Genomic DNA, 27452 nt, shown 5'->3' with positions numbered 1-27452 from the left:
CACGTGCCTTGCAGGAGAGGGAACATGTTAGTGACAATGTCTCAAACGCCTGAAAATAGGAGCAAAGCATAGTGGCCTCTGTGTTCAGGCTGGCTGGGAACTGGTGGCACCTTTTGGGAGCCAGCGTTGCTCCTTGATGCTGTGGCTGAGGACAAAGCTGCTGTATAAAGAGCAGCTATGTGGCGTGGAAAGGTTTGATGAGCCAGGCCATGCTGGGGCCATCTTCCTTGGCAGCCTCTTCCATGCATGCCTGTCCACACTTCTCATGCCTCGGAGCTGCTTAATGCTTCTGCCTCACCTCTGTCATCACCGCCCTGGCACGGGGATGCCTGTCCTGCCCAGGGTTGGGTATTCCCATGCGTGCAGTGTTGGAGGGCAAAGTGTCCTGGCATTAAATCCTGCAGGTGCATTGTCCAAGCAAAGGCAGTCATTGTGAAGTTGATGGCTCGGGGACTGTTTTGTAAGTGCTGCTACAGTGCAACGTAATAGATATTTGTGCATGTTTTCTGAAAAGCAACTCTTTTAGTTATGGACCAAATACATACTGCTTGGCCTAAATGGGACTTTCAGAAATGCGAGAAGTGTAGAAAAGTGTTTTGGTAATAGATGTGTGACTTTTTTTACAGTAACCTTCTGATTCCTAATCTAGTTCATCAGTCTCCTCTTTTGTGAAAATTAGTAGACAGTACCACATGCTGAAAAGCTGAAAATTGGATTAATATATCTCTTTTCAGTTTTAAAACAGTCATCTGTTGTTGTCATTAGAAGTAATAGGCTCATGAGCTATAAAAAGAGCTGCTTACTTTTTCTGGGGGAAAAAACCTCCACTGGGAGTTCAGAAGATGGATCTGTAATGTCAGATTTTCCCCCTGCCTTCCCCTTCCTGGCATACTGAAATCCAGACTGGCTTGGTTGCAATCTTATATTTCTCTCAAAATTAAGCTGGACTCAACTGTAATTTGCAATGAAAACCTTAGAGGGAGATGGAAGGTGTGGGTTTCTTCCAGTAGAGTGGGTTGGGTGCAGATTTGTGTTCTTCGTAAAGTAACCGTTAGACCAAAACACTGGTGTCTTTTTAGCGGGCATAATTCTGCAGCCCTTCAGAGAAAGGGTAAAGTAATGATAAAGATAAAGAAACTTGGACTGTTGGTGACACTTAAGGACAGACATGTCTCTTCTCCATAAAAACATTCAGCTACCATTCCCCCTGTAATTTGGCCAATGCTATTCTCTCCGAGGTGTAGCTTTTGTGCAATAAAGCAAAACACAACACTAGGGTTGCCATTTACTTTCATTTCTTGAAGCTTAAAGTACCATTCCACATGAACCAATACTGGGTTGGAAAGCTTCATTTCTTCTGAAACATGTTGTTATTAGGCTTTGCTGCCCTCTCTGCAGTGCAGTGTTCACAGGTGGTCAGCCCTGGTGAGATTTGGCCCCATTGCCTCCATGGCTCTTCCAGCACTGGACGTGCCCCGTTGGGATTTTGGGGCTGCCTTTTGCTATCCAGGACTTGCAGGGAAAGCTGGTTGTTCTAACAGTGGGTGTGGTGGCATTTGCCATGTCGAAATTGTTGGGTTTTGTTCCAAATGGAAACTTGCTTTTGAAAAAATCAGTGTTTCCTACAGCATGTTGGTTGCTGTCTTGACCAGCTCTAGCTCTGGTGTAGGTTGTCACTGTAGTAAAGGCAACGCATAATGGACAACATGTAACACACGTTCTCTGCTTCAGTGAAGCTGTGGTGATTTACACCAGGTTTTGCACTGTCACATCAGGTCCCATAAAAATGGATTAAAATCCTAGGTATGGTTATAACATCTCCTCATCCCATAAGTGAATCATTTAATGCCTGCTACCACTTGTAGGGCAGCTGTCATCTCTGACTCCAAAAATTTCTGGACTTCAGTGAGAAATTGGCTTTCTTGCCACAGACTTGAATCCCAGTGTGTGTGTATATGTGTGTATGTGTGTATATATATACCTTTTTTCTTTTTCCCTTGAACTATAACCTATGAAATGCTTCCTTTGCTGAGTCTCCTATAGCACTCATGTTGTTCCAGACCTTTTCCTCAGTGTTCAGACTGGCTGTAGTTTCAGAAGCACTTTGGCAACAGAGAAGCCAAGATGTCAAGAGGCTTCATTCTCTCTAGTTGGTTCCCTTGGCAAAAGTTAAAAGCTTGTGTATTTCAAGGCAGAAGTGGTGCTGTTGAAAGCCCTGACCGCAGTGACAGCATAAGAAAGAAGAAGCTTTTTAAAAGGAATCTAACTTGGCTTTTTAACGGTATTCATCCTTGTGCAAGGTTTCCAGAGCTGCTGTAACTATGAAATAATGTTCTGTAGCCATGGTGCAATAGATTACTCTTCCTGAGGGCAGAGCTGAAAGAAGGAAAAGAAAAATTTATTGATATCATGGAAAGTGGAGAAGAGCTCAACAGGTCATCCTGTGAGTGCTTTCATCCCCAGGAGATATCACCAGCATTGCTGCATTTCCCTTCTGGCCGCATACACCCGCTTATGAGAGGAATTAATATATCGGCTGTCCTGGGCATTCTTACGTAGCCAGGATCATAGCAACGGGATTAGGCACGAGCTGAGCTCAAATAAATGAAAGCCAAGACCTTCTGCTTTTGTTCCCTGTGCTGGGTTTACACTTAGTCAATGAAGTTTTGTATTGAGTCCTATTTTGATTAAATGACGAGTGAGGAGAGAGCAATGTCATGATTTACAAGATTGGGAAGAGAAACAATTAGATATTATGACCATAGGGTATAAAAAGAGAGGAAGGGCTTTACATGAAGAAAATGAAAATATTGCCAGTTCATCTATTAAGTGATGAAAGTGTCCTGTGAAGTAGGAGGCAAACACATCCCCTAGGAATTTTAAACAGTAATGAGCAAAACTTGGAGAAATGATGCAGCGAGGAGTTTACCTTTGGCAGAGTAAACGCGCTGCTCTAATAAATCTTTTCTTTCTCAGCCTTGTTAGATTTTCAGTGAAGGGACTAAGGGACGTACCTACAACCCAACACTGAGTTCCAGCTTCTGAAACCCAAGCCAGACCCGGGTGGGTGGTGGGGCTGTGCTGCTGCTGGGTTAGCAGGCAGGAGCAGGGTGAGGGACTCAGCTACCAGTTGTTGCGTTGGGTCACACCATGTGCTGAACAACACAGGGTGCAAAAAACAGAAAGCGATCTAGAAACCATCAGAAGTGCTGGAGTATTTCTGTTGCAATATTTGTTTTCTCTCTGGGACAGTGTTACAGGAAAGCCTGATTCAAATGATCCCGAACTTGCACCCCTAGCTCCATCCTGAACTCCCATGGTAAACCTCAGAAGTCAATCTGAAAGCAGTCCAAATCAGCATGGAGATTTCGGAGTACTTGGACAAGAAGTACGTTAGCCAGAAGGCACTTCTCAGTACTAGTATTGTAGGTGATGTTCCACTGCTGTATGTGTGGGGACATTATAGATATGCACTACATGTGAAGGATGGGAAAAAAACCAATGGTAAAACAGAAAAAAACAATGGTACAACAGATTTCTAAACACACCAAACTGAGCAAGTAAGAAGCCACAAAAGACTTGTCAACCGAGTCACATCATAAGGAAAATTAGACCATATTCTGTAAAGATATTAGCTAGTAAACTTACAGGAAACTTGTTTTTGAAAAAATTCCCTGGGAATTGGCCTGGGCTGGAGAACAGTGGAAAGCAATGTAGTCCTTCTTTTTGGAGAACAACCTAAATTGTAGCAATTGGGCTCTACAAGCATAACTTGATTCTCAGTAAACTATGAAAATGCGTATTGAGTGAAGTATCTCTTCAGTATCTAGAATAATGGAAACATGAGCAACATACTGTAGGAGTTAATTGCCTAATGGCTATTGTTCCCATATGTGCTCCATTTATCAGCTAGATCCTCAGAAACCTTGCTGCAGCACCAGCAGCGCTCGTTTGTGCTGAACAGCCGTGATGCTTAACGCTCATCCCAGTGGCACTCTAATTAGTGGTAACCTCTTTCCAGCCTGAAACATTTCAGTGGTGCTTGCCCTTTGTTTCCTACTCTTGGCGTCATTTTCTGTTCAGTGTGACGCTTTCTTTCCTTGAGCAGTCTGCAGGTTTTGGTTGACACCTTCTTTGGCTTGTTTGGAAAGACGAGTGCATGGACAGAGCCCGCACGCACTTACCCTGTGCTCACCAGAAACAACGTTTGTAGCAGAGGGACTGTGGTCCCCCTGCAGTGAAGGTGAGCCATGGAAGGGAAATACAGGCAGTATTTGATGGGAGAGCGATGGAAGAGTCTGAAATTGTTTGCTATTAATTAGCAGTTGATAACCACATTCTATTTTAACTAATCAAAGTCAGAACCCTAATGCACAAGCAAAAAATAAGAGCTGTTCCCTTCCTTGAAGATACCGTGACCTAAATGGACAAGATGCACACAAGAAAGGAGGTGGAAAGACCTAAGATGCTGTCAGAGGTCAGTGACAGGCCAGGATACAGGATCTGACCTGAATGACCATGCTGTGTCTCCCTGCAGTAACTAACCCATTTCAGCGAGACTAATTCATATTTTGTTTCTAAATCTGAATGTGAAACTTGTTTAAGTAAGTTTAGTAACTCTATTGATGGCACAATTTTTTAAAGTGATCTGGCAAATCGTTCTGACAGCTGTGGATCACAGAGCCCCTGTAGCTATATTAATCTTGTGCAGGTAACGTACTTTTCTTGAATGTTCATAGCTGAAGTGTTCAAGGTCCCTGTTGGGTTGCCAAAGCAAATAAAAAAGGACCTTCCCCCTTCCACCCTCAATATACAAAAGTCACTATCATCTAATGTGTCTTTTTGTTCCAAGATATGAAGCAGTTGTCACCATCTGACATTTAATTACCAACTTTACTGGATGCTCAGCATATTCAAGGCGTAGCATTAGCTTTTATGTTCCAGTCCCCAAAGTGGGATGCAGAACACTCTACACATCCCTAAAATGGGAATTAATGGAGATGGTCTCATGTCTGCCCAAACTGGGACTCCTTGTGCCTCTGATTTATCCCCATAGCAGGCACACAAGTGCCACCAGAGATGTCGCTTTGGGGACAACCCCCCTGCTGCGTACCAAGAGGGAACAGGAGCTTTAGGGGGCTGCTCGTGTAATCCAATGTGTTTCCCACGAGAGCAGCCCCTCCATGCTGGCATGAATGGGTTCCCAAAATAGTAGTGAGTAAAAGCCTTCACCGCAAAGGATCCTGATCTTTCTATCCTCTTTAGACTCATTGTATCCTGCTAAGAGGCTTAATTAACCCACTGCTTGACAGGCCTTGTCAGACTGAAACACAGACTCTACATCATTTAATACAGGGGCCATGGTCTTCCCTGAGAAAACTGTGCAAAATATAAATGAAAATTAATAAAATGAAAAAAGAAAAAATATAAAATTAATAAAACCCAAGATGCTTCATGGACACAAAAGGGAGGTGGGGGGAATTCTTTTTTATATGGGAAACAAAGTCTTAAAAATACAGATTACAGCAGACCTGGGTGTAAGCAGCTCAGAACAGCATTGGCAGTGGACTGTTTCCAGTAACCAAAATCAGCTGGGGTGTTTGAAAAGCAGCTGAGGCTGCTGCTTCTGTGCTTGGATACAAATGGCACATGGATCGGAGCTGGTGCTAAAGGTGGTTTAGCACTGCATGTGTTGTCCCCAGCCTGGTGCGATGGACTGGGAGAGGTGAGCAGCAGCAGAGAGCACTTCATTATCTTGTATCCATCTCTGATGACCACAGGATTGGAAAACGACAGGAGGTGAGAATGTTTAAGCCTATAAATTGGCTTCCTAATAGGTGACAGAAAGAGGCATCAGGTGGCTTTGATCAGAGGATGGATCCTGCATGGCTTCTGGTCTCAACAGCAGCAGGCATTGCAGTGTTTCTGGCTTCAGACTGCTTTCAGCTGTGCTTGCCCTAGCTGTGCCATCACTTCAGAGGTTGTGCTGGGAAAGGAATGATCGGTTTTGCACATGCCTGTGTCAGTGCTATGGAGAAGTCATCATATATTTGTCTTTAAATGCAGCAGCTCTGGAATGATGAGACAGGCTAACGCATTCGCTGGCAAGAGTGGCTGTGAAAGCTCCAATGACCTTTATTGATATTTCCAAATTAAAGCTCTCAGCACTAACTCCTTCCCTGTGTAGCACTGGCAGGCTTTGCCTTCAAGGCAGCAGTTGGGCTGTGCTCTGCTCTGCCACACCTTACCCAGGTGCTGTTGGGCAGGGCTGATGCTCCAGCCCCTTTCCAGCATCCTGCTCCAACTGGGCGAGAGCAACCATGCCGCTCCAATGTAGGGTTTCTCCAGTCACTGTGGCCTTTCTATGCCAGAAGAGGAGAATCTAAAACTGGCACTGTGGTGTTTCATCAAGCGACTTGCAAGTAAGTGCAAGTTTTCCTGCATAATAGAAAATTCAACATTCAACCATTCAACAAAATTTCAATTGAAATTTGGAAGAACATCAATGAAATAGAGAACTACCCAAAGCTGGTGTGTTTGAATAACTGCTGTGCTCATTCTTAATTATAAAATGGAAAAACAAACCTATTTTACTGCTATTTTTGGGCTGTGGTTCTACTGAAATCAAAGCTTTCTCTTCCAATCTCCATCTCTGACCTCTTGGGAAGCACTGTTGTATATTCATTTGGCACCAATTGACAGACCTCTTAGGCAGAGATACTCAAACAATAGCACGCATGTCCAAAAAGGATTTTGAAAATTAATTTTTGATATGTGGCCTCTGCTCTGATTTCTCTGTGCTAGTCTAAACCCACAGGTATAAATAACTCCACTGACCTGAATGGATATTTTTGGGTACAGCAACAAAAAAGAATCATTGCCTGCTACTGGAGGTAAATATTTATCTAGGTATGATTTAATGTCTGGAGATTTCTTTTCTTTCTTTAGAATTTGCACTAATAACTGTTTTTTGAAACATTTCTTCAAACTGAATTTAGGGACTAGTGCATTTACATTGTTTTAGATTTCTGCTCCTCTGCCTCTGAGCCTGCCTCGATGATCCCATATCTGCTGGCTGCTCTCATCTCCACAGCTGGTCAAATGAGAGGTGACATTTCTGTGCAAGCCTAATGTCATGGTTTAACCCCACTAAGCACCACTCCACTCACTCTCTCTCTCTTCCCCCCCCCCCCCCCCCCCCCCCCCCGCAATGGGATGGGGGAGAGAATCGGAAGGGTAAAAATGAGAAAACTCGTGGGTTGAGATAAAGACAGTTTAATAGGTAAAGCAAAAGTCATGCACACAAGCAAAGCAGAACAAGGAATTCATTCGCTACTTCCCATGGGCAGGCAGGTGTTCAGCCATCCCCAGGAAAGCAGGGCTCCATCACGCCTAATGGTTACTTGGGAAGACAAACACCATCACTCCAAACATCCCCCCCTTCCTCCTCCTTCCCCCAGCTTTATATGCTGAGCATGATGTCACATGGTATGGAAAACCCCTTTGGTCAGTTGGGGTCAGCTGTCCCAGCTGTGTCCCCTCCCAGCTTCTTGTGCACCCCCAGCCTACTTGCTGGTGGGGTGGGGTGAGAAGCAGAAAAGGCCTTGACTTTGTGTAAGCACTGCTCAGCAATAACGAAAACATCCCTGTATTATCAACACTGTTTTCAGCACAAATCCAAAACATAGCCCCATACTAGCTACTATGAAGAAAATTAACTCTATCCCAGCCAAAACTAGCACACCTAAACAAGCACCAAAGTCTACAGCAACCTCTGGGTCCCTCCATTAAAAAAAGACCGTGAAAACTGCTGAAGGCAGCTGGATGAGGTTGCTAAATCATCACACTGGACATGCACCAAGAGAGCCTGTCCTTGGGCTGCATGGAGCCAAACACAGCTGATTTGCAGGGAAACAGGCAGAGGGGTGCAGAATCTTTTTGCTCTAACTGAATATCGACAGCAAAGCCAAGCTAGGCTTTTATACCGTGCGGACTGTGCTGGAAGCCAGCTCAGTGCAGCTTAAAATGGGTCTTTTACATGGGCTTCTCCCTGGTGAGAGTCTATAGACTTGAGCCCCTTGGTCTTTTCTGTCCCATAAGGTTACAGGGCTTCCTGGCAATAATTAAGTCATTGCAATAGCCTAGTTTCCTAAAAGTATAGATCTACAGGCTGAAAAATAATTAATGCATAAACAGAACGTACACATTAGAGACTAGAAAAAGACACTTTAGTTTGCACTTAACACCGGTCTTACACTTCAAGGTTTCATTGCTTTTTCTTCCTTAGGTATCTATATTGGTCTGCAGCTACCCAATTGCTATTAATGTCTGTATTCAACTGAAGTAGGAAAATGAAAGCCACAGTAAATTGTACAATATGTTTACATTATAACAAGGTTTATAGAGGCATCATAATTCATCATGTATTCCAACAGAAGTATGGATCTCTTCCAATTTAATTTTCTGAAGTTTGAGTTTGCAGCTGGGTCACTCCTGGTGTAATCCGGGAGATGCATCTTCTAAGGCTGTGGGTTGGAAGAGCAGCATCCCAGCTGTCACTGCCACCCATCAGTTACCACGCTGGGGGCTGAGGGCAAAGCAGCTGAATCACTTTCTGTGGGTGCAGCAGCATAGCTAGCTTCATAAATTTTGTTGCAAGGAGCAATAATCAATACTTCATGGTTAATGACGCAAAACTGAAATTAGTATAGATTTTATGTCTCCTTCTCTTCCCAATTATGCAAACATTGCTATGCCCCTTCTGTAGTTGCCTTATATTACGGCTTTTATAAAGACTGTCTGGTGATGTTTAATTGAAAGACTGAATAGTCAAAAATGTCACAACCGAGTTTGGTTTTTACTTTTTTTTTGTTCAGTCTTCACCCTGCGGTTAATAGGAAATGATGTCAAACACAAGAAATTATTTATATAAGTTATGCAGGTTTTGTCACCCAGAGCTACATATAAAGTCAACTGCAAATTGTTTTCCCATTCTAAATTACCGTACATAGCTCTGGGATACGCTGAAAAAAATGACCACCAGCATAATATGGGAGAAGAAAAGGTTATCTTCTGAACTGAACTGTGCTTCAAAGAAAACAATTTTGAAAGTTGCTTGTTTTTAATATGCCAGAAGAGGATGTTCCTCAGAACAGGTAAAGAAAAAAAAAAAAAAGGAAGGCAAAAATAAAAAGAAGTTTCACAACTGGATTATTTCCAATGGCTGATGAGTGGCAGGCAGCAGCCAGGCATCCCAAATCATGTGCAGTGCTCTATCAGCTGCAGCATGTCCACAAAATGGTGCTACAATTAGAGACCCAGAGGGGCAAAGACTGGGGAAACATCTAACTTGTCGTCTTGACAAATCTAGTTTATGCATAAAACGTATTTTGCAGTACTAGTCCTTCCAAGGCTGGGAAGAAATGAAAGCTGTATTAGAAGTAAATCAGCTACCAACTATGATCTTGTTTCATGTCAAACAGGGTAGAATCTTGTACAGGATTAAAAAGCGCCACATAAAATTTCTCTGTTTCATGAAATTGGCTTTATTTGGGAAAGCAGAAGGTAGAGCTGGCTGATCTGTTGTGCTCCTGAAGATTGCAACAGTCTTATTGGAAACAAAGTCTTTGATTCATCCCCAGGTCAGATAAGATATACAAGATGAAAATATCCTTGTTTTGCCTTTTTAATGTTTTTAGCCTTCCTGGGAATCCTGTATCTGTATGCAAGGTAGGTGTGAAGTAAATTACTCTCCTTCCTTACTCTGAGTAGCTTTTGCTTTTACATTTGATTCCCAACTTAATGAGCTAAAAGAAGTCATGAGTTAACATCTTTGTGTTTTGCGTAGACTTCTCATTTTCCACTGTTGCTTAATAATCAAACAGTTGATGTATAAACACAAACCTGAAGGCACATCCCTGCATCTCGGGATGGTGATGCTCTTCGCATTGCATCACAGGGATGCAGCCAGGGGGGTTCAGTGTTTGATTGTCAGCCCAGCTTTTAAGGAGACTGGGCATGTGTCCTCTGCATGTGCGTGTCCCAGCGATGCCAGGGCACTCTGTGGGATTCTGCCCTGTGAGGGGACAGAAAGTTCAGCCCAGGAATTGCATCCCCTGGAGCACACGCTTCATTGTGACCAGGTTCTCCTCCACCCCTCAACTCCCACCCCTCCAGAACAATAAAACTCTGCCAGCCAGATACAATTTAGCTTTTTGAGCCATATCTCTGTACTGAACATTATGGGTAGATTTTTCCTGAGACATTAGCATGGATGCAGGGAACCCCAGCCATGCACCTGCAGTTAAATTTGTGACATCTCTGCTATTGAAACAGGATCTGATGCAAATACCCTGGTAAAGGCATTGGGCTGTAAATCTCAGCCAGTGACTCTCTTAATTATGAGACTGAATACCGTTTGATTGCAGAACAAAGAGAAGTGCTGATGCTCACTTGCCTCTTACCAAGACCATCTCCTCTGAAATCAAAGCAGCCACACACCTAACACATGAAAGAATACTTTCCTCTTTTGCTCTGCCTATTATTGTTGTAGGTCTGATATTTTCTTTCAAACTTATGTGCTGGACATATTGATAAATATATTGGTTTCTTTATAGCTATTTTGGATATCTAAATTTGAAAGCAACCCTGTAGACATTACCCTAGGGACCATTTTGTTTAGTGGTTGGCTCACAACGTCTTGAGGTTGAGGGGGAATCTCCAATGTCAACCAAGGGCTTCCCATAAGCATATTGAAATGTTTTTTCTCTCCATGTAGGAAGAACTCAAAAGGCTCCAGCACACTTTGGAACAGGTCAATGATGGCAAAGACTTGCTTCAAAGGTAAAAGTGCGATTTCCACATTATCTTATTTCCACAATATCTTACACATGATAAAGTGAAATGGCTTTTGTAAGGCAACAAGCCTTTTCTGAGGGACAGTCTCTTTGTTGTAGACTATGTTTCTCACTTCGTAATATACTAAATATTCAAAATTTTGCATCTCTCCCATAAATGATTCTTATTTTTAGTTATAGGAGGATAATTTCTGGAAACTTTTGCTGATTGAATGATGTAATTAAGTGCCCAGTAAGGTCTCAAAATAACTCCACAGGTTGGGATCTAATCTTACAAATTTTCATGCAAAGACCTTTCATTCATGTTGTTAGTCCCATCCAAAGCAGCATCCCAAGATGTTTGATTTTTATCTTCTAGCATTTTAAAATTGCTTTCTGAAAGTGATTGGTTTGCAGCACCAATTCCTCGGTCATCATTTATTACAAAGAATTTTTTCTTCATATTCCTGTATGGCTCTTGCTGATGTAATTCATTTGCTACCGGCATTACCATTGTTACTTTCCATTTTACTCTCTTTTCAAATGTAGCCCCAGGGATGAAAGTTAATTTAGCAAGAATAGCTATTATATTTGCCAGTGTTTTTTTATTTGCAGCGGCTTCTTTGCTGGGTGTGCCTGTCTCTGGAGCTGTGACATCTGGAAGGTTTAGTGCAAGGACTCAGGCAGGCTCCAATCTGGAAACTGGATCCAAATTGGTACTTTTGGTTAACAATCAAATGGGGCTGGAGATGGGGACCCAGATGCCTTCCTCCAAAGACAGCGATACCTTATAATGAGCAGCTCTTGTACGTTCCTGTCAAAATTTCTGAATTAATTCACAGTGATTGCAAAAACGTCATGCTGAGACACATTAAACCCCTTTTTTTTTTCTTTTCCATAGCCATCAGCTTTCCATGGATGAAGAAAATAATATTGAAAAATATCATATCAACTTACAGCCCTTGGAATCAAAAGTGAAAATGTAAGTAACAAAGAATGTCTTTTCTGCCTTTAAATGTAGTTGAGTTTGTCCGATTCATGAACTGAAGAACCCAGACTGTATCCATTGTGGATCTCTGTGTAACTTTAAGTATAAAAAAGCCTCAACTTTGCAAGGTAGCTAAACTCTTCTCTACCTTTATGCACGTGAACATTCTCTCTGAACTGAGTTTCAAATGTTAAACTCCAATGTTGTACTAATTTTGTCCTTTCCTCTGTGAAACTATAGAATATTTGAAAATCTGCTAGATTTTTCATATATACAGAGAACATCCTGGTGGGGGGAGGTATAGTACAGAGCAAGCAGAAGTCTCTTCAGTGGTATTTTTCACTTCTAACATGAAGCCTGGTTAAAGCTCCTCAGGCGGCTCACGGGACTCCTCTGCAAGGAGCAGTCCTTGGGTTTGCATGGGGATGGAGATGTAAGTCTGAGGGGACCAGGGTTGCTGGGCTGTGGGGGATGCAGCACAGCTATATGGCTCTGAGAAAGCTGGTTTTTATTGGAAAGTGAGGCAGTTGCTAGCACTCAGCCGAGGCACATAGATGACACCTAGCTGTACCACCTGGAAGGAAGAGATAAGCATCACTGTGTTCTGATAATGAACTCCCCAACTCCAGATGCAGTAATTTTAGCCTTTGTAACACGTTTCCCACATGTTGTATAGTTCACCATGGGGTCAGTTATTCTAAAAGGCTTGACTGTGCTGTAATACATGTGGTAATAGCAGGGATATAACTTAAAACTTACCCACATGTCTATCAGAGCAGAGGACTCCTCTTTGTGCCTGTTCCAGCGTTGTTCCTCCAGCCCTGGTGCAGGCATTAGCTCCATCCAGCTGGCACCAACTCTGCACTAACATGGTGCCACTGGACTTCCCAGCAGACAGCAAAAGTTTAACATGGCTCCACTTGCATCAAAAATATGAACATCTTTATGCTGAAGCCCCCAACTACTTCATGGCAAAATTTTGTGACATCAGTCATGGCTTTACGCAGAGTTGTATGTGTTGCTACATTAGATACTGAATTTCACTTTCAGTTGAAAAGCTATAGCTAACTCATTATACAGGACGTTAAAATATTAATGCCATATTAAAATATTAAAAGGACATGAAGTTTCAAATTAAAATCCAGCCAGCATCTTTTAGTCACACAAATATAAGCCAGATGAAAGAATAAATTTTCAGAGAGCTTTCTAGAAGGGTAGTTATGACTTCATCTCGGTATATTCTCAAGCTTTAAAATAGAAAGTACATGTAAATATAAATATTTAAATACTACTTGTATATATTATGCAGTAAAGCTTGAAACTGAAACAATGCAAAGTGTAAATGCTTGAGGTATGAAGATGTGCAGATTTTTTAAAGCAAAATGCATTTACTGAAAGCTGCTCTGTTGGCACTCGCATTTGGGAGCTTTGCTGTCCATCCTGTATGAAAACAACATAGGACTTAACCTACCTGACTAGCTCTAAAGGGCACCTATTCTGGTGAGGCTGTAATGAATGCTGTTTTGTTTCTGATCTGGTATTCTTCTAAAAAAATACATATATTTGATTTCCTCAATCTTGAGATGTTCAGAATGCCATGTGTGTTGGGAACGTTATTCCCTGACCAGGAAAAATTATATGCCAAGAGGCACTTCCCACTGTCTGGAGTTCCCAGCACTGCAGGCAGTCAATGAGAAGTTGTAGGTGTCCTGGTGTTGAGCTTCGTCCTCCTCCTCCGGAGCCAAGAAGTTGGATGTGCCAGTCTGTAATCAAATGCCTTTTCAGCGGTGTCTGGGCGCTAAATATTTTTCTGGCTTGTGTGGGTGGGAGCAGAAATGTCATATTAACTGTTAAAAAGGCAACGTAAAAAAAAGTATTCCTAGAACAAAGTAAATCCACACCAAAGTCTTTGGACACTGTGGTTCGAACAATAAAGGACATGGTAAGGTCCCTTCAGGAAGGAGCTTTGCCCTCTGCACTGTGCTGGGGTGCAGGCACCGCAGGTGGGAGCAGGGCCAGGTGGAGTTTGGGCATAGGACCCCTCCCGGGGAGCACCCCAGCAGCAAGGCTGGGTGCTGAGCGTGCCAAGCCCTTTGGGAGCAGGCAGGGTGGAGGAGTGCCTGCTCCCACCCGCTCCCCGCACAGCCGCCTGGGGAGAGCAGCACAAGAGCTTTGCACCACTGAGAACAACTTAAGCAAAGGTCCAGGGTATTCTACCTGATTAACAGACACACTGAAGGTTTTACTGACTTGGTATCCCCATGAATAAACTCTCAATTGCTTGAAAATCCTAAAAGGAGCATTTTCTAGCTCATTGCACTGCAGCAACACTGCTGAGTCTCAGGTCAGAATTTAGCTCCGCTTTTCTGCAAAGTTCACAGATCATCCTGTCTGCAAACACCCACATACTTTGTATTAATGCCATTACTATTGTAAACAGCGGTTTAATTCCCAGCATCTCTCACTGGTCTCTCTGGCACCTTCAGAAAGGCGCAGGCGGCCCGGCACTGCCACCTGGTGAGAGCCGCCCCAGCCTCCAGCTCCCCGGCCACCGGCCGGCACAGAAAACAGAACTTCTTCACAGAATTTCACATCAGATTTTAGAAACTTGGTCAAAGTTTAGAGTTTGGAAGCAGAGCTCCTACCACAATCCCCACACGTTGCTTTGGAGGAGGTTTAAGTCCCCAGCTACCCAGGACGGAGGAGATTTTAAAGGATACTGGTCTGGCTTTGAACTTCCGACCATATCTACATTATAATCTGAAAGCTGATATAAATATAAGATTTTGAAGGCTATTCATTCTTTTAAACAGATAATTGCATTTTTTTCTTTGTTTTCAAGATGTAAGAGAATGGCTGAGTTATGTACAGTCTCATATTTAAATCATTAAGTTTAAGGATCTGAAATAAACAATTGCTTCTACTTAACAGATATCTCAAGTTATACTAACAGTGCCTAATGTACAATGCACAGAGGGTAGTTATCATTTGGATCATTATCCAAATCGGAAAACAAAGTGCACCAAAAAAGAGAAAACCACCAAAACCCACCTCTTCAGTCAAGAATATATATTCTAAATCCTTTTTGTTGCTGCATTCCTCCCCCAACCCTGTGCCTTGGTGTTTGCCTTAGTATCCAGCGAGCATGGCGTGAGTATCTGCAGCGCCAGGACCTGCCACACCACGAGCAGCTGGACAAGCGCAGTCCCTCCCCACCATCCCTCTCCTCGGACAAGATGAGCAGGTCCATCAGCATGAACACCTTTTCCAACAGCAGCACACCAGTGAGTACAGCATTGGGGCCCATTTTCTTATTTGTTGCTTTTTGTTGGGTTCCTTTCTAGGACCTCGGATAAATGAAAGCTAAATTATGGGCTAATCATGAAAGAGGAACTTTTAGGGGAGTAGTAGTGTCTCAAATGAACCTGCAAGCAGACGTGCCTCTTGTAGGTACAGTTGAATGTGTGACTGTGCATATTAGATGTGGATCTCAGCAATATTGTGTATTGGACACAGCAGATATTAGCAGTGCTCTTGATGGGAAAACGTGTTTCCAAATGGTGTTGTGTTCTTCTGCAGAAAGCGGGGATCTTCACATGGAGCACTTTGTGTTCTCCAAAAAACCAATTTGTGGTGCTTTTCCTACAAATAAATGTGGTTTGTAGTTGGTGTTTTGTTTTTTTTTTTCCTAAAAGAGACTTAGAGAAGTTGATCTAAGGATTAAAAATTAAACTTGATTTTGGAAGAAATGTTCACACCACCTTGCAGGCTGGGTGACTAGCAGCTGGAAGCTGTACTTCTCTTTTTAAGGTGACTCTAAACTAGAAACCCAAATATAGAGCCCATTTTTTTAAAACAAGTGGCTTTGTGACTGTCTCTGGAGTGGGATCTTTTAGGTCAATAAATCAGCAGATAGATACAGTGCCTACAAATATTGCTTTTAGCTTTGCGACAGAATATATCAGTTTTGAGGAAACTGTCAACTAGAGCTCATGAAATAATAGTTTTAAAAAAATACAGGAGAGAGAAATTGCCATAGTGTGTGTAAATAAAAGCAGGATGTGTCCCACTCTTCGACTGAGGTGTGCGGGATAGGTGTGAACAGGTTGTTTGGATCCTTGCTAGGAGTGCATATTGGTCAGTTATACGAAGCTCTGTTGCCAGTAACGGGACAGCATTTGGTGGCTTCTGAGTTCACTACAAAAATCTAGAATTCATTGCTAGTGGGGTTCTTAAAGTAGATGGAGCCCCTGTGCAGGGAAGAGATGTTTGTTAGTTTAACTCTGCCTTCAGCTGCAAAGTTGGAGCAATGCTACCTAATGTAAAGCACAAGGCAGGCTCACAGATCCAACAGAGCTTTTCTGTGCTAAGAACTCTGGTCTTGGACTTACGGGGGCAATTTGATTCTTTCCTCCATTGAACCAGGTTCAAACTGAAGCTAGGTGAGCTGTTTCCAGCAGCTATTATTTTTGTGACACTGTGGTAAGGCAGGCTGCATTAGATTTGACAGCGTTTAATAAAATATTACTGAGAGTGCACTTTTTATTTTTAGATGCCTTGTGTTTATAGCTGGAGACCAGGATGATAAACTACGTTGCAATATTGGGTTATACACTAATGCTTCATGTATTAAACTAGTTAGGTTCCTCTAATGGGAGATATAAATTTGGATCTCGTTTTCATCTGCCGCTGGCATTTGTTGGAGCCTGGCTGCCACACAGGAGCGCTGAGCCAGCCGCTCGGCCACCACAAGAGGTCCCTCGTACCCTGCGCAGGGAGGCTCCTGGGTGCTCTCAGGTTCTCCATCAGTAACATTTGGAAAACGATGCATTTTCAATGTTTTCGGGTCTTTCGGGGTAAAATGAGTATGTCTGGGAGTTATATATTTGTGGGAAATGAAGCTCGGACACTAGAATTGCTACTTAGTTTGTATTAATGCAACACCCACTCATCTCACTGCTGCATCCTACTTGTTTAATGCAAAGGAAGATGGGAGTATTTCCTTACACTTTTCTAGTGCCAAATCTGTCAATAACCTTTGAAAAAACAGGGTACATTTCTGAAGGCAAAGGAACCCCTGTCTATTTAATGTGTCCTTGATTTTTGCAATACCTGGGGCTGTGAGGGACCCACACTTTTATGTGCAGGATGGTCCTTAATTCTGGGATGAGGCACTGTGACTCCAGGCAAATGCTGTTGTACTTTTCAAGGTCCTCACAAACCATTTAAAACCAAACCTACTGATTTAAGATGGTTTTCTGTCTTCGTCAGAGAGTGCTGTGGCCATCTTGAAAGTAGGGAGCAGATGAAGGAGGTGAGGAGAAGCCTTTAGTGTTGGGAGCTCAGCAGATGCCCTAAAGAGGGAGGTGGTTGAAGGTGTGAGATCTGGCAGGGAGGTCTTATATGGGTACGGTTTGAGAACAACTACTGCCACAAAGCAAAAAGGCAGCAACATTGTCTCGGGTAGTTTTGTTTCCTGATTGCTTCTGATGAATTAAAGCAGTGCTGGTCCTGTGTGGATCATGGTCTCAGCTTCTGCAGTGCGTGGCTGGGTGCATAGGTGTGCACAGAGAAATGCCACCAGTGCATGTGCCTCTCGGAGCTGGGCTGGGTCATCCTTGCTAGTCCTTGGACACATATGCTAAGGATAGGCTCTGATCTAATGCAGTAGTGAGTATGTTTCTGTCTGAAACACATGTGCTTTCCTGATGGCAAATGTCACATATTTTTGGTTTGTAATTGATACTGTCCGGTTTGGGGCAGGGCAGGGACAAGGTCAGATCAAAACAAGGACAATTAACCTTGAACTGTTGACATGTGAATGGGAGAGTAATTGATTGTCTTAACCAAATAAAGACTTGGGCAGAATGAAATGCACCATTTCGGCTGTAAGCCACGTTTTCTGCTCTAGCATAAGGTAAACTTAAAACAGGAGAAAAAACATCTGAGAGCAGAGAAACCACTGCTGGACCCATCTGTAATTTTACACTCTCTTGAAGTTTTGTGTTTGTAAGACCCAAGCTGGAAGCAGGAGAGTGGAGTCGGGGAATAACCAAGCAGTCAAATACATCCATTTGCCAAGTCCTCAATTTGGCCAACATTCCAGAACAAGACCTTTGAAAAATGGGGCACATTCATTATAATGCCATTTCTTTTGCATTAGCAGCATTGCTGGTGCCCTAAGAAATACGCCTGTGCCTAGTCTTTGTGTAAAAGTATGCTGTGCTGAGCAGTATGGAGTCTCCCAAATTTCTCTTACTGTCTGGCAATCTTCCTCTGAAAAATTTGGAGGAGGGAGAAAGTCAGACTGAAATTTGGACTCTTTGGGTGTTTTCCCATTTCTTTTTTCAAAGAAGTAGAAAGCAACTAGCATGTCAAAATGTGTTAGCAATAAGCATTGATGCAGATGGGAGAGATAAATTTATGAAGTATTTTGAGAAACCACTGTCACAACACAGCCACTTAATTCAGCTAAAGTCTAATCCTGGTTTTCAATTTCCTTTCTCAGCACAAGCCTCCCAGTGTTCAGCTTGGCTGGATCCTCAGCTGGATCTTACACACTCCTGGGGGCAAAAAACGAGTTGGCTACTTGAATAATGAAAGACAGAAAGGACCTCATGCCCAAAAAATAAATGAGAGCCTGTGGGCTAACAAATGCATGCCACTGCAGCAGGATGGGTATTGAAACCCTGTACACTGAATATCTATTTATGCCAGTACATGGGACCGGCAGTTGTGGTGAGGTAGAATTCTGAAACTCTTAATTGGATGAATAATACCTAAACCCAAGGTTTATTCAGACTGTTGGGGACAACAGAGAGTGTCAACGTGTGCAGTCTGCAGCTGGAGAGTTAAGAATGATTTTTGGTCATTTGTAGTTGAAAAAGAAGGTCTTTGAGTTCATTTCCACTATTACTACAAACCTCTGGAGGCATTTGTAAGGGAAAATGGGGAATTACTAGGTCTGAGAGAAGTCAGAGTCTCAAAAGCATTTTTTCTCTCTTGCCATTGAAACCTTTCCATTCTTAAAAAATAAGACAAAACTTGCAAACAGGAAGTAGAAAAAGTAATTAAACCCATAGGAAACTGAAATCCAATGAAAAACCTGTACACCCAAAGTAAAAAAAAATGCCCAGAACCCAAGGTGTGGCCTGTTGTCAGCACATGCACAGCTTGTGTGCAGGGTGGGAGGGCAGGGCACCAGCATGAGCACTAACCCTGGGAGGAGTTAGGCAATGATGGCCTGAGACTTGCAAGATGTAGTGCAGGGGAGCTGTGCATTCCTGATATGCAGACACCTATTCATTTGTAATTATTAAAACTTTGTGAATTCATCAAATATGACATTTTCTTGTTGTCCCAGCCATGAAGATAAATACAGAAACACAAAGCAACAACCTCTGACTAACTTTAGAGAAATGAGGAGAAGGAGAGGTACCAGGAACAGTTCTTGCTCTGCTCAGCAGCAGCAGGGATGCTTTCTGGTCAACTGTACCACAACTTTCATGGTTAGCAGCTGTCATATGACTTTTTTAAAGCCATTTGGTTCCCATGGGATGGGGATAGCTAGGCAAATGGGCTTTGCCTCTGGCCAGTGTGAGATGCCGGACATGTAAACAATCAGTTCACCACTGGTTCATTGATAGAAGGTGACGTGAGCTCTCCTTGACTTGCTGAAGATCATGTATGTCTTTTATGTATTTGGCTTCAAAAAGCTGTAGCTTAGCACTGCTGGCTGTGGTTACCATATTTCAGTTCAGAGAGACAACCTAACTGTGTGATTCTAAGACTCAGAAGCTTGATAAATCATTAATTATGATACCTTTGAATCCAGTGTTTGAACTTATTTTGGATCAGCTAGCTGCCTTCATAACTGCAGGAAACTGTTGCTCTTAAAATTAAATACTGATGAGAAACTTGTGAAATAGAAAAGGAACTACTAGATTAAGGAGAAAAAAACCCCACAATAGAAATATTTCCTTAACTTTGCTGCTACCTCCAGTTCTTGATAATTCCCAGCAGCTCTCCTGTGTGAAATTTTGTCTTAATTTTATGGCAGAGGAACAGTGTCTTCTGGACTGTGGGACACTGAATCCTTGAAGATACTAAAGGGAAAAGATTCTTCTTTCAGGCTTTGTTTATATGCCTCTTGCCCTTGAAGCCTGAGCATCTCATCTCAATAGCATTTCATTACAGTTGTGCATGTGCTTTCGTTAGCTGGCTCAAAGGTACCAGATGGTAAACAAGGTCACAATTAATTTTTTTTTGACTGGCACCACCTTTGTCTTCCTTCTCCTGGCTTAAGGGTTGGTCAGAATGGCAACTGAGGAAAATAGATAATTTAATTCAAACTCATAATGAGTGATCACCAGTACCTTGAACAGTTCTAGGTAGTTGGAAATCAGTTGCTCTGTTTGTTACTAAACTTTTAAAATAAACATGTTTGAAGATAATATAGTTTAAGAAAAACATAAAGATTGGTAAGCCGTTTCTGGGCTGCAGTGACTGAAATAGCAAGATGAATGATTACTGTTCTGGAAAATTACTTGGAGAGTAACATATGCATCTCTTGGAAAAGTTTTCTGGTTTTAAGGTGTACTTTTATGCTTAATAAAGTACACTCAACTTGATCTGAATATTTGTCACTGAAAATATTCTTCCTTGTGATTCACATCCAATCAACATGTATTTCTGTTAAAACAGCATGAATTCATCTGCCATGAGTCTGAGACATAACACAAGGCACAAACTAAAATAGAGCACAATGAAAAGCAATAAAAAATCCCCTATCAGATATGTAGAAGGAAGAAATAAAGCAGTGCATTTAGCAATCAGAAACTCACAGGCAGAAAAAACTATACTAACCCCAATGTATTATATACATTGCAGAGTTGAGGAAGTCCAGAATTTCACTTTTTATTATTTTGAAGGTAAACTTAAGAGGATAATGATCTGTGAACATTCACAAAGAGATTTCATCTCATGTTTTAATCAAATTTATTTTCTTTTAAAATGTCAGGCCAAATTGCCTGCTCTGCTGCACTGTTTTTATGTGGATTTGACTCTGACCCATAATTAATAATGTCCCACCTGAAACGGGAACAAATCCTCTTTTCTTTTTATTTGGCTTTCTTCTTTGTCATAAACTACACCAGCCAGTCCTAGAAGGACTCTCACAAAGGCTGCCTCTATCCAGGTCTTAAGACATGTATGTGTGCTCAGTGAAAGCACTGTTAGTTCCCTAGACTCCTGCCAGAGTGCTTATTACCCTCTTAATCCAAGAACGTTTCAGGTAGATCAAATTATCAGGTAATGGGTCATGCTTTCTGTTTGCAAATAGATAAATCATTCTTGGCATTGGGGAAAAAAAAGTGATGAGGCTATCTCAAAGTGTTTGTGCTATAGTATGCAATGTTCCCTTGGGCCTGCCTCCAAGTAGAAAACTGATATAATGGGCAGAATGACAGAGAAAGGACATAGCTTGAGTGATGAGATGGGAAACAGACTTTTCTTCTTAGGCTACTGCTTTGTAGGCTAGCGAAGAAAGGATTTGCCAACCATGCGTGTGTAGTACAGGCAGTTTCTTAACTGTTGGAAAAGACCTGCTGTCAATCACTTATCAGATTATTGTATTAGGAGAACACAAGCAGTATCTGTACCATCTTTAGTTGCTTTTGTTTCCCTTTTGCATGTTTATTTTTAATCAAAAAATTAGGAGCAAGACAAATAATAGATTTGAAAATAATGTTCTTCCTTATAAATATTTTATTTCTTTTTATTCTGTAGAAAGGTAGCAAAATTTACCTTCCAATGTGGCATGTGACTGAGTTTCTGCTTTTTTCCCCAGAAATAAACAACTGTATCCATAGTTACTAAGAAAAAAAGTTGATGCCGGATACATCCCACAACCACATGGTTGTGGTTATGACCTGTTTTCATGATGACATCATTTTGTCTCTTTAAATGGTTCAGTTGCAAAGACATAATCTGTGAAAGCCACAGAAAACCTGATAATCCTCAACAGACAAGGAAAAGCCGGTGTAAGACATACCTGCATCCAGAGTTCTTATAGAATTGCTGTGGGATCTTGATTTTTTTCCTTTTTTTACTTTAATCTGAAACATTGGCATGGAAACAAAAATAATTTGTTCTGCTCTGGGCAGAAGTGGCTTCCGCTGTGCGTGATTTGAAATTACATGTCCAGGAGGAGGTGTTTCCCGCCAGCAGCCAGCTCCCACCCTGCTATAGCTTCCGAGGAGAGGATGGCAAAACGCTGCCGGAGCCCCCCCGCAGCCCCCTCGGGGTCGGCTCTCAGCCGGGGGGGCGGGGGCCCTTCAGCACCGCGGACAGCGTCGGCGGCGGGGCCCTTCAGCACCGCGGACAGCGGCACCCCCGCGGCGCGGCCCCGCCTGCGGCCCCGCGCGTTCCACCAGCCGGGCTGGGTGCTCGCTGCCCGCTGCCTTTTAATGCCGTTCTCCCTCTAACCGTTTCACTCCTGCCCAGGCAGGCTGACAGAGCACGTGTTTTTTCTGCTGATAATGTTCATTCTGATGTTAACGAGGATGGTAATAACTGATTCTGTGGAATGATCATTTCTTACTTGAGTGCAGTGCTTGAATAGGCTGCTTTTTACTAAGAAATAGTCTTGTTAGAGCTATAAACATGTGAAACATGCTTGTCCATATGTGACCATATGGTTATTTTTCTACCCCTTCTCCGTTGGTTGATGTCTCAGAAAGTCATTTCCAAGGTCTTCCCCCCTCCCCACAAGCTGGATTAGCTGCAAATACCACATAAACCACATTAAAGATCAGATTCCTACTTTGTCTCACAAGGATACTATTGACAATAAAGGAAATGTTACTTCAAGCTAATTACAGTGTCAAGTACCTGATACTCATTCTCTAATGTTCAGGACAAGAGCAATGAGCACAATTTGAAAGACAAGCGGTTCCGTCTGAACATTAGGAAATACTTTTTTTTACTGTGAGAGTCACTGAGTACTGGCACAGGTTGCCCAGAGAGACTGTGGAGTCTCCATCCTTGGACATATTCCAAAGCCATCTGGACATGGTCCTGGGCAAACTCTTCTAGGTGGCCCTGCTTAAGCAGTGGGGGTGGACCAGGTGACCTCCAGAGGTGCCTTCCAACCTCAGGCATTCTGTGATTCTGTAAAGTAATAAGTAGGAATTGGAGTGAAATAGTTGGACACAGAGCATAATATTGAATCAAAGATAATACAGACAAACTGCAGCTCGTTCTGTTCATAATTAAGCCTCTTATCTGGCTGGAGTTCTCATCTTGTAGCTTGGGAATTTGGACTGCAATAAAAAAAACATTTCTACTTAGTAAGAATTAGCACATAATTTCCTAAGTTTGCTATTGCGGAGGGAGGGATCCTTTGTAAAGTAGCAAAATAAAAAGATGCAAGGTGTTTGATTTTTTTATAAAAGGGGTTTGCTTTTTTATATACATTAATAGTGGTGCATATAGAGCTTTGCTAGCTTCCACCACTTATCCTGTGTGTATATAATTTTCTATACTACAAATTTGAAATAGTAACCTTTTAGTGCAAATTTACTACTAAAATCTATAACCACTTACTGTGGGCAGAATTTAAGTGACTATTTTTCATTAAATCATAAAATTTACAATGTGCAAGTACTCATAGTGCGTGGGTGGGTATCTCTCCAGAAAATCAACAGTCCAGAACATTTTCTTCATAACTTGCAAACTTCTGTGGATGGAACAAAGAAAAAAAATAGCTGCACTGCTACCACATGCTGCTCACTGAAAATTATTTAACTCTTTGATAGCAGTTAGTTTCTTTTTAGCCATTACCAGCCCTTTAATAGATGTTATTTTCAAACCCTGAGTCTTGTTTGGATGAAATATATTCCTTTGTTTTAGTACCGGTTACCGTTGGTGATCTGGGACTGCAGTGTAGCCTGGCAGTTCAGAAACATGGAGTATTCTAAAAAAAAGTTTTGGACAATGTAATGTGTTTTCATATTTAATTTGCTCTACCAGAAGTTGTCAACCTTATGGCTTAGGAAAAAACCATCCTGAATGCTTTCTAACATCATAAATTTATAAATCTTGTCACCTTTAGCTAAAGTGATGTTGGCTTTGTATACTGCAATGCAGTGCTATTTAGAAGCACAAAAAAGGTCTAGGGTAAAACCTAGGCTCCACTCATGGCAGGTTTAAAACTCCTCTTGACTTAATGTAGCCAGAGACTCCCCCTCCAGGGCCTGTACCTGGGGGCTGGGCATTGGGATTTTTTGCATTATTACCAAAGTTTTATTAAAAATAATGTGTAATTAACATGCAAGATCGAAGAGATTCTTTCAGTCCATTAATTCATCCTTTTTTCTCACACTGATGGGAAGTTATACATCATCCTGCCTGACATAATTTAAAATAAGACATTTCTAAAAGAAACCTATCTTCAATCAAAATACTGCCTTCAAGATTTGAAAGAAAGGACTTGTGATAGTGATATGTCCACCCTAAATGTTCTGATGGGGCTGGGACCCTCTGGATTGTAGGCAGATTGCCCCCATTTGTAGTGAATTGTATGAGTGTTCATTTCACTCATTTTGGAGGCTAAAAAAAAATTCTGTGTCTTACAGCCATGAAAATTTCATGCTTCTTGCTGTATCTTGTCTCAATGGATTTCGCAACATACTGTGGTTAAAACACTGGTATAAAAAGGGGAGGTGTTAGAAGGCAAAACCAGATGCCATCAAACCCCGTGCCAGATGGTACATGAACTGAAGGGAAGGTATGCTCTCCTCCCATCTCCAGCACTGACTTCTTCAGTTATCCAGTAAAACTGTGGCTGTGGTATTCTGCACCTTAGTGCCATCCTGAACTGTAATTGCTGCTGTGACGCAGGACTTGTGACATAATGACACAAAATATGGAGACTTTTAGTTCTTACTAGGTCACATCAGTACCCGCCCCTGAGCTTTGTTTCCCTTGGACACTCTGAAGCTCAACTCTAATAACTGACCGAAATCGGTACACCTAGGAAGGAGGCCAGGTTAATCAAACCTGGTCTTTGGGACGTTCCTCTGCACTGATAGAAACAAACTCCTTTTTCTTCACCACAGCACTTGTGCATTCCCCCACCCCCTATTTTTTCTCCCTTTCTATCATTTCCTACCTCCCCTTCTGCTTGCTACATCCCTGCAGCAACCCCCTGCTCACACCCTCCCTCTGTGTGAAACTGTGAATATGTTTTAATTTGAGTACAGCGTAGGTACAGTAAATAGTCTCTGCAAGTTATCCCTCTTGGTTGAAATGACAACCCTCCTCTAATGCTTTCCCCCTAATTCTGTTTGTGGTTTTATTTTTTTCCTGTAAAGTCTTTTCTGTTCTGTTCCTCAGTTCCATCTGCTTCAGCACTACACACCAATCCTGCCTTTATGTCCCGCTTAAAATAAATAAAAGAGTAGACAGTAATGCATTAAAAAAAAAAAAACATTGACAAAATTAGGGTTCCACATTTGGGTTACCAAAAATAGCTCCCACTTTCCAAACAGAATTCCTACCTTGTCTGAGACTGAGCCCAGGACAGCTCTGGTGAGAAGGATGTGTTTGAGAAAAATAGTATTATTCTGAAAAGTAGAATAGGAATTGTAAGCGTGATTTTGTAATGAATTAGTAATACTAAGTCCTGTTGCTTTGCCCTCGTTCAAGCTAAATATTACTTCCCTTGGTTTTCTCTATGGCTGGTTTGTTACTGAGAGTAAATATTAAACTATTAGCAGGAATTGTTCAAACATGCACCAGTAATCCTGTGTAGCTTTAAACAGGCATGGATTAAGGTAGTACACAGTACAAGCTGGGACTGTAAAACAGATTTTTACCTCTGGCAGTAACCAGGCAGTATTAGCAGGAGGGTGGTAGTTTATTTAGGTGGAACTTCACCAGCTAATATAACTTGTGATGATTAGCAGAATGAGCTCCAGTGCCAAACAGAAAGTGTGACTTGATTCACTGCTTATGAATCTGTGACTCAATATTGCAAAGAATCTCAGAGACGATAATTGTGATAAATGTATTAATGTTCTTAATGATAATAACATTATATATTTGCAAACCAAAGCACGCTCTAGCACAATACTGAGGCCTGTGCCAGAAACCTCATAATTTTGTTCTGGAAGGTCAAATGAAGAATTGTTATTACTATTTCTGATTGTCTGGAATGGATTAGTAGAGCCCTTATAGCAAAATTAATCCAAAACTAAGAGGTTTATGAAATAAGAGCAGATTTTACATAATATGAAGGTAGTAAGAGAGGAAGGACAGATCCACTTGGGAAAAGACCGAGTGTTGAACTACTTCTGCCACCAAGAGTTCAGTTTGCTGCAAATGATACCTGTGCTTATGCCGACTTTCCTCAGGTGTGTTTTGCACCTGCAGGAGTGAGGAGAAGAAGCCGAGGTGAAGGGGATACCAAATTATTTAAGACAGTGCAATCCTAACAAGAACTTTCTTGTGTTTACAAAGCTACACCTAAAAGGAAGTGGAGCGTTGGTGTGGGGAACACTCTTTTCTATAAGGCTGGCTTCATGAATCTGTGAAGAGCAAAGGAGAGAGGGAGCTATCTGATAAATATTTACAATGTGATTTCTATATAATGCAAAAATGCAAATCTTTGCATTTGCTCTTGCATAATGTAGATGGTAACATAATTAAAGACGAGGAAGAGAAATCCATCATTGGGATGAAAAGGGCTTAATTAGAAATCAAATATTTGATGATTTTGTAAGAAACATTAGTGCTGGTGTGGGCTATATGACAACATTTGAAATTAAGTGAACGTGGAAACATGTTATTTTCAGTTTCTTTAATTTGCTTCAGATAATTTCAGCTCTAAACGTAAGCAGACAACAAACAATGCTTCTGGCCTAATATGACATTTATCTTTTGAATGGCGATTTTATGTAGAAAAAGTTCTTGTGGTGAGTTTGTGTATATATGTGTACATACACGTAATAATCCAGAATGACTACGTATGTTTAACTCTCTTACAAGTCGTGTCCCATGGGGCTTTTAACTGCTGGGATACAAAAGGGCTATCTCAATTCCTTTCTGCTGGTGGTAGCAGAACGTCAATAGATTTCTTTTTCTTTGTGTTGCGTATATTGAATGTTGACTATCAATGTGGTTAGTCAATTTGATACATTGCAGTTTAGTAGCAGCAAAATCAATTTCTCTCCAGTCCTGTGGCAACATCTCGAAAATCCAGAATTTCATGTGTCTGAGGAACATCTCCCAAAATCACATTTCACCATTTTATAAGATGTTCCATACATCTGTTCTTTTACTTCGCTATGTTATTCTTCTCATGTAGAACAGAGTTGGGAGGGGCGGGGCGGACACGTGCATTGCTCTACGGTTATTTGCCAACAGGCTCATGTGCTGGCAGCTGGGGTAGCACGCCACGAGCACTGACAAATGCTGTATGTTCAGCGGCCAGTGAGTCTTGATGATGGTATTTGCAGCCTCTTTGGGGAGTAATTCCTCTCCCATTGAAAATGGTCTGATTTTTTTCTTTAGACCTGAAAAGACCAGGTCTTTTCCTGCTCTTTAGGGTGTTCAGCTAAAATATACTA

The 27452-nt window shown here is 41.9% G+C and overlaps 1 protein-coding gene across 1 annotated transcript in view; it reads left to right on the top strand.

Annotated features, from left to right (window-relative positions):
* Positions 1-27452, top strand: part of SCHIP1 (schwannomin interacting protein 1) — a 194944-nt gene that overhangs the window by 39453 nt on the left and 128039 nt on the right. The window contains exons 2-4 of the mRNA XM_076341450.1: positions 10778-10842; positions 11737-11817; positions 14957-15107. Coding sequence (XP_076197565.1) covers positions 10778-10842; positions 11737-11817; positions 14957-15107 — 297 coding nt within the window. The remainder of the gene's footprint in view (positions 1-10777; positions 10843-11736; positions 11818-14956; positions 15108-27452) is intronic.

This window comes from Aptenodytes patagonicus, chromosome 6 (genome assembly GCF_965638725.1).
Source record: "Aptenodytes patagonicus chromosome 6, bAptPat1.pri.cur, whole genome shotgun sequence".
Taxonomy (NCBI): Eukaryota; Metazoa; Chordata; class Aves; order Sphenisciformes; family Spheniscidae; genus Aptenodytes; species Aptenodytes patagonicus.
The sequence above is the reverse complement of the archived record's forward strand: the minus strand, read 5'-3'. Positions and strand labels throughout refer to the sequence as shown.